This window comes from Puma concolor, chromosome D2, assembly GCF_028749965.1.
Source record: "Puma concolor isolate L17-30 chromosome D2, mPumCon1.1.hap2, whole genome shotgun sequence".
Lineage (NCBI taxonomy): Eukaryota > Metazoa > Chordata > Mammalia > Carnivora > Felidae > Puma > Puma concolor.
The window spans coordinates 61,787,075-61,803,332 of NC_141677.1; the positions used below are offsets into that span (position 1 = coordinate 61,787,075).

At 52.5% G+C, this 16,258-nt stretch overlaps 1 protein-coding gene across 1 annotated transcript; it reads left to right on the forward strand.

The window, feature by feature from the left end:
* The first annotated feature begins 2,288 nt into the window (after positions 1–2,288).
* Positions 2,289–15,335, forward strand: SLC68A1 (solute carrier family 68 member 1). Its single transcript, XM_025918366.2, has 9 exons — positions 2,289–2,383; positions 9,519–9,761; positions 10,108–10,190; positions 10,752–11,204; positions 11,356–11,479; positions 12,081–12,177; positions 12,968–13,139; positions 13,213–13,406; positions 14,499–15,335. Exons 2-9 carry the CDS (start codon positions 9,594–9,596, stop codon positions 14,759–14,761), a joined length of 1,554 nt encoding a protein of 517 aa, XP_025774151.1. The 5' UTR covers positions 2,289–2,383; positions 9,519–9,593; the 3' UTR covers positions 14,762–15,335.
* Positions 15,336–16,258: the final 923 nt, after the last annotated feature.

Below are 16,258 nucleotides of genomic sequence, written 5' to 3' on the forward strand. Positions count from 1 at the left end.
AAAATGGAAACTTGAGGATCTGCCCTCCACTTTTAGAAAGCCTCGGGGGAAAAGTGACCCAGGGAAGGGGACTGAGGAAGAGAGATAGGGAGAGAACATGATAGACCGTAGATCAGAGAGGTCAGAAGCCAAGGGAGGACAGAATTTCAAGGAGAGAGAGTGTTTATGTATCTATTTGTCCCACAATTCAAGGACTCTGATATGACTCAAGAATTCAGGGAGATGCTGTGACTCCCTAGTTGCATCCCTATGTCACCTCCCAGTTAGCTCCGGTTGGCAACCAGGAAGGGAAATCAGAGATAATTACAAGACCCAGTCCCAGTGCTGACACAAGAGGGTAACTGGTTGCATTGTCTATAAAATCAGAGGGATGAGAAACCTCAGTGTAACTGTGGGACGTTAAGTGCAACACGAGGGCCAAAGATTTTCGTATTGGGTCACATTAAGTTCTGGCCCTTTGGCAGCCCTTCTCGGTCCCCTGTTTCCCCACTGGACACCCAGGGAGGTCTAAGTGAAGAGTCAGGGTTGCTTTGCAACAAAGACACATGCTGGTCTGAGATAGAAAAGGGAACTCCTTTCGTCAATTTATGGAGGCTCTAGGGTTCCAGACACCATGCTGAATGCTGCCTTGTATTCTCAGCCAGGAAAGCACAGATGGGGGTATGGGTTTGGGATGGGGGAATAATGGTCACCTTCCTTTTGCTCATGAGGGCTTTCTGGAACAGAATGGGTTCCAGAAATTGCTTGGAGAGATGATTTGTGTGGCTTAGGGAATAGATAGGAGGTTTGAAGGGGCAGGATTGGGGAGGAGGGAAATGAGAGATTGGTGAGAGGTGGATGCTGGGAGCAAAGTTCATGGGACCCCTGGGGCTCCACAGGAACTGGTTGGACAGACTCTAATCCCTGCACTCCAGGGCTCTTTTGTTGTGGGCCCTTTGCCATGTTGTCAGGCAGGAGGAATTGGACGATTTTCCTGTTGACAACCATCAAGGCTGTTGACAAGCCAAAAACCTGCAAAACACTAACACTCCCACTTCACATTTAATGCCTACAAAATCCCTACAAGGCATAAAACAGAGGCTCACAAAAGGTGGGTCCCTTAACAAAGAAATGGAGCTAGGGGACTGAGCCCCAGGTCCCCCAGAAGCTAAAGGCCAGGCGCATTGCTCCATTGGAAAACAGTAGGTCTGAAGTGTGTGCTGTTTGATTGCCTGGAAACCTAATGAGGCTTATAGGTTTATTGGGAGAAGACATGAGACATCCTCACCAGACTGGACTGAGCAAAACAAAACTTGACTTTAGGGCCTGGGCAGTGGTAGGAAGAGGAAAGACTCATGTTCTGAGAGTCAGGAGAGCTGGGTTCCAGTTGGTCTGGGCCTCTTGCTTGTATGAAAGTCATTGAATCTCTCTAAACCTATTTCCTCATCTGTCAAGTGGGAATATATCACCTATCTGCCAGGGATGTGAGGACTCAACAACATAATGCATGTAGAGGGCTTAACACAGTACAGGGTACATAGTGAGAGCTCAGTACACCTTATATTTTATCATTACTATCAAAAAAAATTTTTTTAAGTTTATTTATTTTGAGACCGAACGAGAGAAAGCACAAGGCAGGAACAGAGACAGAGGGAGGGAGAGAGCATCTCAAGCAGGCTCCACGCTGTGGAGCGCAGAGCCTGTCCTGGGGCCACGAACAAGGAGACCATGACCTGAGCCGAAATCAAGAGTGGAACCCAACCAACTGAGCAACCCAGGCGCCCTTATCATTACTATTTTTAATACGAAATAGTTGGGCTGTAAGGTTGCTCTCTCCGGGCCTGGCATCTGTGGCCTGAGCCCCGGTGCCCATACATTAAGCTGGGACCGTCTACTCCTGAGGGGCTCACAATCCAGCGTCAGGAAGTCCCAGGTCGTGCCACTGCCATCTCTTCACCTGCCTAGCTGTGCATCTAGGCAGATCACAAGGCCTGTAGGAAGGTTCTGTGTTCTCCATTCTGTGAATTAATACTAAGGAAGGACGGGGGAGAGAAGGGGGAGCGCTCAGAAAAGCCTTATTGATTTGAACTGAAATTGGCTTTAAGCTTTCACAGAGTTGAAAGAGAAGGGGTGAAGCGTCAGGAACCCAGGCCAACTGCTCTTCTTGCCAGCGTCCACGTTTTCTTTTCGGTCCCTAAGGGTAAGCGCCCGTGACAAATATGGCGGCGGCAGCCTCGGGCGCGGGCACCTGCCGGGGCGCGGTCCCGGGAGCCGCACGGAGCCAATCGCCGGGCGGGGGCGGAGGGAGAGGCTGGGGAAGCCTCCGGCGGGCAATGCGCAGGCGCACTGGCTCGCACCTGGCTCCAGGCAGCCGCAGGATTAGGCTTCGCCTGCCACGATTGCGGTGAGGGGCTCTCCCGTGGCCCGGGCGCGGGGACAGGAGCGGGCCGGACTGGGGGCCGGTTACACACAAAGAACGGACCCGAGGGGGACAGGAACGCTCTCTGCTCTGGGAGTCCTGGGAGCTGTCTGCGGGGGGGTCCCTGAAGTGATGAGGTTGTGGGATGGGAGAGCCCCCGGGTCAGGGTGGGAGAAGCTTGGGCTCAAGGGGTGAGGGTGGCATCTTTGCAGAAGGGCCCCCCGGGGCGGGGGGGAGCTGAGGTCGCGGGATGCATCAGGCTTGGGATCCATTTCATTAACATAATGGCCCTTAACCTTGCTTCCATAGTAGAACCACTTGGGGAGCTTTAAAAGAACACTGATGCTGGGCCCCATCCCTGGAAATTCCGATTAAATTGGTCAGGAGTGAGGCCTGGACCTCGATATTAAGCAGCTCCTCAGGTGATTTTAATGTACAGACGGGCTGGAGAACCACATGTTTCAGCGGCAGCATGCCAGCTATTGAGTAAAGAGCTTCTGGGTTAGCCCCAGACGGCTCAGTGGCTTGGTGGGGACAGGTGGTCCTAGGGTGAAGTCGCTGACCATCCAGTGCTGCTGTAGTTACCTGTTGGGGAGGGAGAGGAGGAAGGTCCCTCCCCCAGTAAGTAGAAAGTTCATTTCCAGCGTGAGGAGAATAGGCCCATGAGTATTTGGAATGGAGGGTGTCCCCCCCCCCCCCCACCCCCAGGGGAGGTCCTCCTGCCAGGCCTGGACCCTGCTCTGAGGAGACTGGGCAAGGAGGCAAGGTGGTTGTGAAACAGAAAATGCAGCAGATAATTCAGAGGTCAGCTACTTGTTGAGAAAAGGACACCTAATATTTGCACAGGGAGTTACACCTTTCAATTTCATTTGATACCCCTGAGGACAGGTAGAGAATGGAATTGTTTTCTCCTGCTTCACAGATGTAGGAATAAACTCAGGTAGTTAGTAGTGATAATGTTCAAACTTGACTCAGGGCTCCTAACTCTAAATTATGCTTGTCAGTGGCCTTTTCCCTCTGCATTAAACTGCTTTGCCTACAGTCAGTAGGCCTTTTGGAGGGAATCAACACCCATCCTCCCCACGCCCCTCACTCTAGGGTCCCAGTCTGGCATTCTTGGTTTCCTCCACAAAATCCACCAGCCCCCTACCCACTATAAGCCTGATAAAGTTTCAGAAATCAGGGAGATGCTACGATTTCCGTCCTTTCTAGTTCTTTCTCTTCCAGAGGCCCGATGGGTCAAGAGGAGAGAGTTTTTATGCTATGGGATTCCTTCCAAACGGATCTGGTTCTGTCACCTCACCCCCCGCCCCCCGTGTCCCCCACCCCATTGTCCTCAGGATAGAATCTTGTGTGTAGTCTGCAAAACCCTTCCTGATCTGGTGTCTTTCTTCTGCCTGCTTGCTCTGAGCTTCCTTTCCATATTGTATCTGCTTTCTTAACACATGGTACGAGATGAATAAATGTTACTTTTTGTTATCACTATTCCTCTTTGTGCACCAGTTGCCTTGCTGTACATGTTTTATTCAGCAGGGTACATCACAGCTCCCCGGGTTGCCTTTTTCTGACTCCCACAGCCAGGCAGAGCTGAGGGGTACAGTGGGATTTGGGAGGCACTCCTATGGCTGCTACTCTTCCCTAGTGCTGGAGATGCCCATATCGGCCTGTTTGGGGCAAATTGACCTAGCAGGTATTAATTGAGTACCTGTTGTGTGGTGAAGAAGCCTGGTGGGGGCAGGGAGTAGAAAACGGGTCTGACCTGGCCCTGCTCTTAAGGAGCTTAGGTACTGGAGGAGGGGACAGGAGGTATTTGGATCCTGATGAAGAAGCCAAGGGACCTGAACAGGGAGAGAACACGTGAGTAGGTGTACTCAGGAAGGCCATGCCACTGAACTAGGCCTTGAATCAGCAGAGTTTCATAAGATGGTGGTGGGGTTGGGCACAGTGACTTGAGAAATGCTGAGATTTTCTAGTCAAAAACACCTGTTGTGAATCTTTCCTCCAGCACCTAATAGCTTTGTGATTTGGGGCCAGTTATTTAACCTTCAGAGCCTTGGTTTCGTCACTTAGGAGATGGGAATCGTAACAAGAGTTGTAAGGATTCTTGATGATGGATGTAAAAGCCAGGCATACCCAGATGCCTGAGCAATGATATGTAGTTACATCTTGGGTATTTTAGGTGGAAGCAACAGCATGAACAAAGGTGCGGAGGTGGCATTTAAAAGAGAATTTGAGGGATGGCAGCAAGAGGCATCAGTGCTGGGTGCTAGAAAGACCAAGAAACCAGACAGCAGAGATATGAAAAAGAGTAACAGTAGCTACTATTTATTGAGGAACTTGTATGTGCCAGGTTCTGTGCTTGGTGCGTTTTTGCATTTCAGCCCCTCAGCAATCCGAGAGGCTGGCATTATCATCCCACTTTATAGATAAGGAGACTGGGCCTAGGGAGAAGAAGAGGCTGGCTCAAAGCCACATAACTGGCACCATACCAGCAGGGGGTGGGGGGAGGGGGTAGGCTCTGGGGGCCTCCAACAGGCTCTCCTGCCAGGTGCCAAGGTAGGGTTGGAGTTGGTTACAGGATATTTCCCCTGGGTTATGCACCTGAGCTGGTGTGGGTTCCAAGCTGTTCCTCCCCTGGAGAGGCTGAGCTCTTGTTCTCTGCTGGGGCGTATTGAGGGTGGGAAGGGTGAGTAGGAGAAGGTGTTTCCTGGGGGAGGAGCAGAATCCGGAAGAGAAACTGCTGGAGGGACCCTGGACACTCCTTCCCCAGCTCCTCTTCCAGGCAGAGGCTTATCTGGACAGGTTGTTTTGCCTCCGGCTTTGGCCTGTGGCGTGGGTTTGTGTCTGGCACTCCTGAATTTTGCGTGCATTCCTGCTACTTGTGGACTCTCTTTTTCTTAACCTTTTTTTTTTTTTTTTTAAGTTTATTTATTTTAAGAGAGAGAGAGAATGAGAGAATGAATCCCAGCAGGACAAGGGGCTCTACCTTACGAACCATGAGATCATAACCTGACCCGAACTCGATTCGGGCACTTAACCCACTGAGCCACCCAGGTGCCCCTAGATTCTCTCTTTTGATTTACCCTTGTGTGCCCTGTCTTTTCTCTCAAATTGCCTTACCATGAGAAGGGACTGGATTACCAGGATATTCCCCTGCTCCTACTCCGATCTTTTATGAGTGAGCCCAAGAAAAAGCCAGTTTCTAAACATCTTCCATGTAACAGTGCTCTGGGCTTCTGGACATTAGTTTAATCCTTCCTGCATTCCTTTAAAGGATGGGTATTATGGGGCACTTGGGTGGCTCAGTTGGTTTAGTGTCTGACTTCAGCTCAGGTCATGATCTCACGGTTCGTGGGTTGGAGCCCCACGTCAGGCTCTGTGCTGACAGCTCAGAGCCTGGGGCCTGCTTTGGATTCTGTGTCTCCCTCTCTCTCGGCCCCTCCCCTGCTCGTGCTCTGTCTCTGTCTCTCTCAAAAATGAAAAAAATGTTTAAAAAAAAAAAAAAAAGGATGGATATTATTGTTCACATCCTACACAGGAGGAAACCTAGGCTCAGACAGGTTAAGTGACTTGCCTGAGGTTACATTCTTAGTAGGAAGTGCATTTGGGATTTAAACTCCGCCTCTTCTGATGGCAAAAGTCACACCCTTCCCTCCCACTTCAACCCCCTCTGAGGTTTTCTTCTGCCATTTCAGCAGGAAGCCAGCTGGTGGAGGCTGGGGACTTGCCTGCAAGGTTTACCTTCTAGCAACCAGGGCAGGACACTGGACATCTGGGTAGGGGCCTGGGAGCCTTCACTCCCTTTGGACAAAGGTTTTGGAGGTGAGGTGAGGTGGGGTGGGGTGTGTGTGGGGGCAAGGGGTTCTGAAAGGCCCTGGGGAATCAGAGAAAGTGACCTGGGTTAAGGATAGCAACAGAGGTGTAAGTTGTGCTTCACAGCCCCAAAGCACCTTTAGATTAATAGCCCATCCTTGGGGCACCTGGGTGGCCCAGTTGGTTGAGCGTCTGACTCTTGATCTCAGCTCAGGGCTTGATCTCAGGGTCGGAAGTTCAAGCCCTTCGTTGGGCTCCGCGCTGGGTGTGAAGCCTACTTAAACACTCACCCCATCCTTGTGTGGTGGGTTTGGAAGGTCTGAGAGGCTCAATAGCAGTAATGTCTGAAGTTTGAGTGTTCACCACACTTATGTGCTAAGGGCTTTAGAATAATTTCCCCTAGACTGCTAACAATAGTCGGCCCCACATTGGACATGAAGAAAGTCAGAGAGAGGTTAAGCAAATCGCTCCATGTCACACAGGTAGTAAATGGTAGAGTCAGGACTTACAAGACCCTCAACTGTGTTTTCTTTCTGCTATGTTCCTTAGAAAGTGCCAGGGAGACTTTTAGGGTGATGGATATGTTCATGATGTCAATTGTGGCAGTGGTTTCACAGGTGTAAACAGTTTAAACTGATCACACTGCACACTTTGAATATATGCAGATCACTGTGTATCAATTATACCTCAATAAAACTGTGGGGGGAAAATATTTCCTAACAAATGTTTCTTCAGGGGCTCAAGAGCCCCAGAGAGAGGCTACCTGGCCATCTTCCGGCTTTGATGCCAAAGTAGGATCACTGTAGCTCAGGAGACATTCTCACAGACGTGGCTGGTTTTAGGTTGTTCCATCTGCTTTTCCTTCCCTCATTCCCCACCACTAGGCAAAGACGAGCGCCAGGTTGGATCTCTTGAATGAACTGCCCTCATTTTCCAATGAGCCTGAGAGATCCCTCTGGGATTCCTTACTTATTCTCCCCTCAGGGCCTGTTTCTCTACCAGAGAGTGGTGGAGTCCAGCCCTCTGAGGGAGAGGGCGGGCAAAGAAGCAGGCCCTGCTCTTGGAAACCCACAGGTTGGAGTGGAGGCAGTCAGGAGAGTCTCGGCAGGAGGCATCCGTGAGGGGCTGGAGAAAGTCTGGATATGGTGTGGTCTCTTGAAGGATGGGAGATGGGAGGCCACTTCTGGCAGGAGTACCACCAAGGACAAAGGCCTGGCCAGAGGAGAGGGTGACTTGGAGACTCGGGGAGACTGCAGAGGCTCTGGAAGGGTGGACATGGAGGGGGAGCCATAGTGGGTCATGGGGCAAGGACAGGTCCTGGGGGTCACTACTGTTGGACTGGGGCTGAAATTGGCTCTCTAGGGCCCGGCCATGATGGGAAGCAGAAGTTTCAGCTATGTGTGTGTGTGCGCACATCAATGTGCCTGAGTTTAGGCTTGGGTCACAAGGGCTCTAACAGGAATAGTCCTTGAGAGTATGTGTAAATTTCAGAGGGCTGCAGTAACAGATTACTGCAAACTGGGTGGCTTAAAATTTATTCTCTCACAGTCTGAATCAACTCTGGTTGCTTGTGCTCCCTCCAGAGGCTCTAGGGAAGAATCCTCCCTTGCTTCTTCCCTAGCTCCTGGTGGTTGCTTGCTGCCCTTGGCGTTCCTTGGCTTGTGTCTGTATCACTCCAATTTCTACCTGTCTTTACATGGCCGTCTTCTTTCTGTGTGTGTCTGTCTCTGTGTCCAAATTTCCCTCTCCTTGTAAGGATACCCATCACTGGATTAGAGCCCACCGAATTCATTATGATCTCAACTTGGTTACATCTGCACAGATCCTGTTTCCAAATAAAGTCACACAGGTACTGGGGGTTAGGGCTTGAACATATCTTTTGGGGGGGGGACATTGATTTAACTTGCAACAGGGAGTTAGAAGGAAGTCCTCATAGCTTCCCTTTGGGGGGTCAGACAAACACACACGGGTTATTCTGAAAAGAGAACAGCAGCTTTGAATCTAAAAAAAGAGACAGCCAGACTTAATGCCTCGCTGCTTAAAGTGTGGTCATGGCCCAGTAGCCCAACGCCACCTGGGTGCCCTTTAGAAATACAGAATCTCAGATTCCTCCCCAGACCTCCTGAGTCAAAAATCTACATTTTGAAGTACCCAGGTGACTTGAAAGTACGTTCCAGTTTGAGAAGTCCTGCTCCAATAAAAATCTGATTTATTTCCTTCCCACTCATGGCCAGTCTTGCCTTCCCGCCTCTGTGTACAAGTCAGCCTGGTTGGAAGACAGGAACCCACACTGTGCTTTATTCTCTCTTTTCATGTAACATGTTCTTGAATTTCTCTCCTATGTGTCAAGGTGGCCCACATGCTTGCCTTTTCTGGAGAGCATTGGCCTTGCTGAGCCAGTCTCTTTGTTGCATCTTGGGCTGTGTCCAATTTTTTGCTGTTTATTACTGTTGCTGCCATGAACGTCTCTGTACATATTCCTTTGGGCCTAGTTCCTTGAAGTGGAATTTCCAGAATCAAAGTGCATGAGTAGGTGTGGACTCTTGCCAGATGATATCATTCTTCTATACCTACAGAACCTGACATCGTAGCAACTTTCTCTATTCTACCCAACAGTGTATAGGAACCTGATTTGAAAGGTCAAGTGGCAGAAAAGGGTTTGGAACCAGACAGGTCAGGGGTCAACTCTCCCACTTTTCTGCTGTCTGACATTGGGCAAATTACTTAACATATCTGAGCTTGGGGGTGCTTTCCAATAACATCGTAATTGTGCTATAATTTTTGTATTGTCGGGATTTTATAAGGATAATCATGACACCACCACCATCCATTATTGAACGCTTTCTGTGAGTTACCTCACTTGACCCTTACCCTCCACTGCAGAGTGGACATGATCATCCCCTTTGCCCTTTTACAGAAAAGGAAACTGAGGCTTAGGTCAAGTAGCTTGCCTGAGGTTACAGGGACATTGTGTGCCCAGGCCCACAGTCATCACATCCAGATTGTGAAGGTGTGTGTGATAAGATAGTGTGGATGAAAGAAGATACTGAGCACACTCCCCTAGCATGTGACCTGGCTCAGCACTTCTTTTCCCACGACTTTATCAGTCTTCTTGGGTTACTCTCAGTGGTATCCAGCCCAGCACTGTTTCAGCTGTACAGTCATTGATGTCAGTGATGATTCCCCAGCTTGGTTTGATGTACAAACTTTCTGCCAGTGGAAATGAGTTTTTAAGTGACTCAGAGGTCTGGGGTTGGGAACAGAGCTGGCTCTGATCCCTGCAGCTAACGGGCTCCTTCTTCCCCAGGGACAAGAATGGCCAGACTGCCCTTGGCTGTGAGCACTCCTCAGTGCTCCTGGGGCTGAGGCTGAGCTGGCAGCCATGGGGCTGGGCAGGCTCCAGGCTTGGATGCTGGGCCTGCCTACGGCTGTGGTCTATGGCTCCCTGGCCCTCTTCATCTCCGTCCTGCACAACGTGTTCCTGCTTTACTACGTGGACACCTTTGTCTCGGTGTACAAGATCAACAAAACTGCCTTCTGGGTTGGAGAGGTAGGCCAGCAGTGGGTGGGAGCCAGGCGGATTGCAAGGCTGGGTCCCACCCAGTCTGGAGCTTGGGGCTGGCCAGGTTGCCCACCTCAATTCAGCAAGAAAAGCTGGAGCTGGAGCTTTGATAAATGTCCATTTATCAGCTGGATAAATTCACCCTGGATGGGTGGGAGTTTGATGGGGGGCGGTGGCTGGTAGAGTGGGTTTTGGCAGAGGGACTGACCTGAGCAGAGGTTTGCAGGCAGGAAAGCTGTGCTCATCTTGAGGGGTGGCGAGCAGGCTGGGTGGGGAAACCTCCGGAGAGGAGGTTGCCTGGATCCCACCTGCCCCATCTCCTCTCTGCCCACAGACGGTGTTTCTCCTCTGGAACAGCCTCAACGACCCCCTCTTTGGTTGGCTGAGTGACCGTCAGTTCCTCAGCTCCCAGCCCCGGTTTGTGTCCTGTGGGTGGGTCACAACGGGTCCTGTCCCATCCCACTCCTCCCCAGGGGGTGTCTGTGTTTGGGGTGGGGAGAGAAAAAGGAAACCATTTTCAGCTTTTGACCAGGCCCCCTCCCTTCCCAAGGTCAGTCAGGCTCTGGCCATGTGGGAGAATGGCCTTGACTAACTGTTGCCTTGCTCATGTGGGAAGAGATTTACCTCAGCTTGCCTTGTCAGGTCCTTAGAACTGGGAGCTCTCTGTTGCTTCTGGCAGATTCCTTTACCCCATCCTGCTTGGGCCCACCACTGCCCCCAACCCTGAGAAATAGGTGTCCCACCACCCTTTGGCCATCAGCCCTGGCAGGCTTGGCAAGGGACCAGACAAGAGAGTGTACCCCCTGGAGAGTTGTGCTTCCTAAATCAGAGGCTGAGGACTCAGGGCTCAGTGGGACCACCCTGGTGTGAGTTCCATACTCTGGGCCTCTGTCCTTCCTCTGGGGCCTGGGCAGGGGGGGAACTGGGGCTCATCAAGTTTGTAAAAGCATCTCCCAACTTTCCTCCTCTCTCTGGCAGGTCGGGTGCCGGGCTCTCCTCCAGGGCCGTGGTGCTGGCACGGGTGCGGGCCCTGGGCTGGCACGGGCCGCTGCTGGCATTGTCGTTCCTGGCATTCTGGGTGCCCTGGGCCCCAGCTGGCCTGCAGTTCTTGCTGTGCCTGTGCCTCTATGATGGTTTCCTGACTCTCGTGGACCTGCACCATCATGCCTTGCTGGCTGACCTGGCCCTCTCTGCCCATGACCGTACCCACCTCAACTTCTACTGCTCCCTCTTCAGTGCAGCTGGCTCCCTCTCCGTCTTTGCCTCCTATGCCTTCTGGAACAAGGAAGACTTCTCTTCCTTCCGCACCTTCTGTGTGGCACTGGCCACTGGCTCTGGGCTGGGCTTTGTGGGGGCCACACGGCTGCTTAGGAGGCGGGTTGAGGCAGCCGGTAGGGAGCCGGAGTGCCCAGCCCTGGCTATAGATGGCGGGTGAGTGGCCTGGCCCAGCTCTTCTGGTTCCCACCAACACTTCTGAGTGTGATTTCAACGCTGAGTCCCCTGGCTGATGGGTGGCTGGCCTGGGGTGGCAGATGGCTCTGGCCCAGCCTTAGGCCATCGGTGACTCCCCTCTGCCCTGTAGCCTGTGTGGAGAGGAGCTGCTTGTGGGCTGCAAGGAAGCAGGCAGCATCACTTTGGGCCAGTACCTCCAGCAGCTGGCACGCCACCGGAACTTCCTGTGGTTCGTGGGCATGGACCTGGTGCAGGTATGGGAACGGGCCCCCGCCCGACGGGTAGGCCGCGCTCCACTCGAGGGAACAGGCTCCTCAAAAGCTGGGAAAGCAGTTCTGGGCCTCGTGTGAGGACTGCTGGGCAATTTGATAGTGGATACACAGGTCGGGTAGTTAGGAGGCCTGGATTCCGGCGCCCTCAGAGCTTCTAACTCCCTGTGTGATCTTGGGAAGGTCTGTCAGGGCAGGCCTGGGTGTCCTCACCTGCACAGTGAGGATATGAAAAAGGGGTGCCCTTTTGGGAACTCTGTGACAGTCTTTTTAAAACACTAAGTGCCATAGCTAAAACACATGCAGTGCAGAGGCTAGCCCAGCCTAGACATAGGTGGTGTTTATACTGTCAAGCTTGTTTTACTCAAGTATTTGAAACTAAAGAGTAAAAAAATCTTAATCATTCCGTGGACCATCTTATCATTCCTTCTACCTTTTAGCAAAACTAGATAAGCAATAGGAATTTGGTTTGGGGTTTTATTCTGGCATGCTCCAGGTGGAGGGATATGAGGATAGAGCCTGCTGGTGCCCTTGCTGCCCAGCCCTGCGGCCCAGCGGCCTCCTCACTGACCCTGTCGGCTTGCAGGTGTTTCACTGCCACTTCAACAGCAACTTCTTCCCCCTCTTCCTGGAGCATCTGTTGTCGGACCACATCTCCCTGTCCACGGGCTCCTTCCTGTTGGGTGAGTGGGCGCTTCGTGCAGGCTGGAGGAACTGAAGCTTGCACCCCAGGACCCCTCCCCCAGCTGCAGACGCAACTCCCTCCCGCGCTGGGGCCTGGCTGGCAGGGGGCAGAGGGGGCAGAGGCCGCTGTGGGGTTGCATGTCCAGCCGCCACCCGGCCCTGTTTGCGGGGGAGGGGAGGCGGGGCCTGTTGCGGATGTGAGTAGGGTAGGGCTGCTCTCTTGGTGCCCCCCGCAGTAGCTATTTAACAGCTAGGATTACAGGCTGAGGGGCTTGGGTGTGCTTCTTGACTCTGCTTATTCGCTGTGTGGCCTTGGGTATGTTTTATTTAAACTCTTGGGGCCTCCATTTGTCACCTGTAAAGTAGGAATAATATAGTACTTACCCTAAAGAGTTGTAGGGATTAAAGAAAAGGATGTGAAGCTCTTCGCACAGAGCCTGGCACGTCGTCAGTGTTCAATCAATGCCAACTCTGATTCTGATCGTTAAGATGTGGATAATTAAAAACAATTTTTTTAATGTTTACTTTTGAGAGAAAGAGAAAACTCGAGCAGGGGAGGGGGCCGAGAGAAAGGAAGACAGAATCCAAAGTAGGCTCTGTGCTGTCCGTGCAAAGCCCGATACAGGGCTCAAATCCATGAACTGTGAGATTATGACCCCAGCCAAAGTTGGTTGCTCAAATGACTGAGCCCTCCTCCCCCCCCACCCCCCGCCCGGGGCACCCCAAGGTGTGGGTAATTGTGGAAGCTATGGCAGTGGCCCCTGACAAAGCCGCACCCTTTCTGCCCAGGCATCTCCTATGTCGCTCCCCACCTGAACAACCTCTACTTCCTGCCCTTGTGCCGGCGTTGGGGCGTCTACGCCGTGGTGCGGGGGCTCTTCCTGCTCAAGCTGGGCCTGAGCCTGCTCATGCTGTTGGCTGGCCCTGACCGCCCCGGCCTGCTCTGCCTCTTCATTGCCAGGTACGCGCTGCCCTCCCTCACCCCCACGCCTCTGTTCCACCCCTTCATTCTCGCCCCCTCTCTCCGCTGGCAGTAACCGTGTTTTCACTGAGGGCACCTGTAAGCTGTTGACTCTGGTGGTCACTGACCTGGTGGACGAGGACCTGGTGTTGAACCACCGTAAGCAGGCGGCCTCAGCTCTTCTCTTTGGCATGGTGGCCCTGGTGACCAAGCCAGGCCAGACCTTCGCCCCGCTGCTGGGCACCTGGCTGCTCTGCTTCTACACAGGTGAGGGCCCTGGGAGCTGGCGCAGGGGCTCTTGAGGCTCCAGGGGTCAAAGCTTACCTGGCACACCAGCAGACAAACTGGGTCCAGTAAGGGAGAGAGAATGGCAGCTGGCCGACAGAAGCTGTGCCTGGGCCATTCCTCCTCGGCCTCTCCCTACATGGGTAGAGGAACTGAGTCTCCAATCTTCCAGTCTTTCAATAGTTCGTTCATTCGTTCGTTCATTCATTCATTCATTCATTCATTCATTCAACAAATGTGTATTGAATACTTTCTCTGCCAAGAGTTGCTCCAGGTCCTCTAGGGAAATAACAATGGCCTTGCCATCATGGAACTTTTATTCTAGTCAGGGGGGAGGGATGGGGTTGGCAGTAAACAGCCAAATGAGAAAACAGCAGGTAGTGGTAAAAGCAATGGTACAATGGACAGTGGGACTGAGAAGCTACTTTAGTGTGGTCCAGGAAGGCCTCTCTGAGATGACACCTAGGATGTGGACTGAAGGGCAAGGATTTGGTCTTGAAAGATCTCAGTGAATCCCAGACAGAAGGGGAGGCAAGTGCAAAGGCCCAAGGTATCCTAACCATGGTTAGGAGACAAGGCTGGGAAAGTAGAGGGCTCTGTAAATCAGGGCAGGGTTTGGATTTTATTCTCGTTGTGAAGAGATTCTATTTGCCACGGTTTTAAGCAGGGGAGTGACGTGGTCTGATCTATGTTTTTTCAACTTCACCCTGACTGCTGTGTGGGGAGTGGGTTGTGGGGAGGCTGTGGCCGAGGCGATGGAAGCTTGGAGCAAGCGGTGCCAAGGGGGCCGGAAGAAAGTGTCCCGGTACCGGATGTGTTTTGGAATTGGGGGGAAGTGAAGGATTGGCTTTTGGGGAGTGGTGAGGTTTACTGAGGAACCCAGGAAGACTGAGGTTTTGGGTAGACAGTGGTACCAGACACCGAGAAGGGAAGAGCAGAGGCAAAGCAAGTTTGGGGAGGAATTGAGCTGTGGTTTAGACGTACACGTGTGTTGTTTGAGATGTGGCGCTGTGCTGTGGACTTTGGAGGAGACCAGGGCTGACCTTGTTCTTTCTGCATTCTCTCTTGTCCTAGGTCACGATCTCTTCCAGCAGCCCCCGCTGGCCCCTGTGGGGAGTGCTCAGCCATGGCCAGAGCCCCCGGCCCCGCCCCCGGCGCAGGCCCCAACGCTCCGCCAGGGCTGCTTCTACCTGTTGGTGCTGGTGCCCATCACCTGTGCTGTGCTGCAGCTGTTCACTTGGTCCCAGTTCACGCTGCACGGGAGACGCCTGCACATGGTCAAAGCCCAGCGCCAGAACCTATCACGGGCCCAAACCCTGGAGGTTAAGATGGTGTGACAGGCAGGCACAGCAAGGCCATCCTGCTGATGACACGGTCTGCCACCCTGGTCAGGAGCCACTTTTGCCAGCCCCCCATCCTGCCGCTGTGCCTTTACTGGGGCACAGCCTGGAGGACAGATGGCAGAGTGGGAGTTTCTGAGGCTGAGCCGGGAGCGTCACTGGGGTCTAAGTTCCTGCTTGGCTGTCTGACCCAGCTTGGGCACAGGCTGGGCTGTATGTGCTCAGGGACCTCTTCCCCCTTTGGGGCTGGAGGAAGAAGAGAACCAAGAAGGGATGGGGCTGCCCTGTGGTCACACGGGGTTGCTGCATGGGCAGCATGGGGGCCTATCCCACTACCTGGCTGGGGCCGGTGCTTTGTGCGGTCTCAGAAGCCACTTTCACCCACTCAGGGGAAGCTGTGAGTCCCACTTCTCCCTCCCTCCACCTTTCCAGTGGTCTCTCTGAGCTGTCTGCTTCAGCTGTGCCTGAAGGAGTGTGCCCTAGCTGCCGCAGGGCTTCCCCACCCCCACCTGGCCTCTAAAAGAGGCTCATTTCATCGCAGACTGATTAAAGTCAGTCATTTCTATTCCCATTCTTGAGGTGTGTGCTGTGTGTGGGAGCAGTGGGTTGGTGGGGCTGGGGAACAGGATTCCTCACTTAATAGGAAAAGTACCCTGAGAACGTTCTTCTGCCGATGAGTTGGTGGTGGTGATGGGGGAGGGCACCCTCATCAGATTTTTCACTGAGGGAGCAGGAAAAGCATGCAGACTGGTATCTGCGTGGGTATTTGGGAGCGAAATGACTTGGAGGCCTGTGGTCATGTCCCGGTGCCTTTCCTATACACCACTGCCAGACACGGTGAGCAAGAGCAGCTGCTTCCAAGACTGAGGTCCCCAACCCTGGAGTCACTGGGAGCTCTCAAAAATGCTGAGGTCTTGAGTTCTGTTCCTCCAGATTCGGATTTCATGGATCTGGGGTATGGCCTGAGCACTGGGGTTTTGGAAAGCTCTGTGATTTTACTGGGCACCTGTGACTAATGCCCCTGTGCTCTAGGCCAGTGTTTGTCAACCTAGAGATACTTGGAGCCAGATAGTTCTTTGTTATGGATATTTATAACAGCATCCCTGGCCTCTCCTAGATGCCAGTAGCATCTCACTACCAGTTGTGACAACCAGATGTCTCCAGACATCACCAAATGTGTCCCACAGGCAAAATTGGCTTGATTGGGAACTTACTGCTCAAGGCCAATGGTTTTTGAAGGTCTATACAGTGGCTAAAGATTTAGGCTCTAGGGCTGTATTGCCTGGGTTCATATCCTAGCTGATAAAGAGCAGAGCTTTGGGAAATTACATAATCTTTCTGTGGCTCTATTTCCCCACCTGCAAGGTGGATAATATAAATACCTACACACTTTGTAGGGTTGTTGGATCAAATACGTTAGTGTTTGTAAAATGCCTGGCAATCCCTGCCACCCCCCCCCCCCCCCAAGTATACAGGTTTCAAATGGAGAACTGA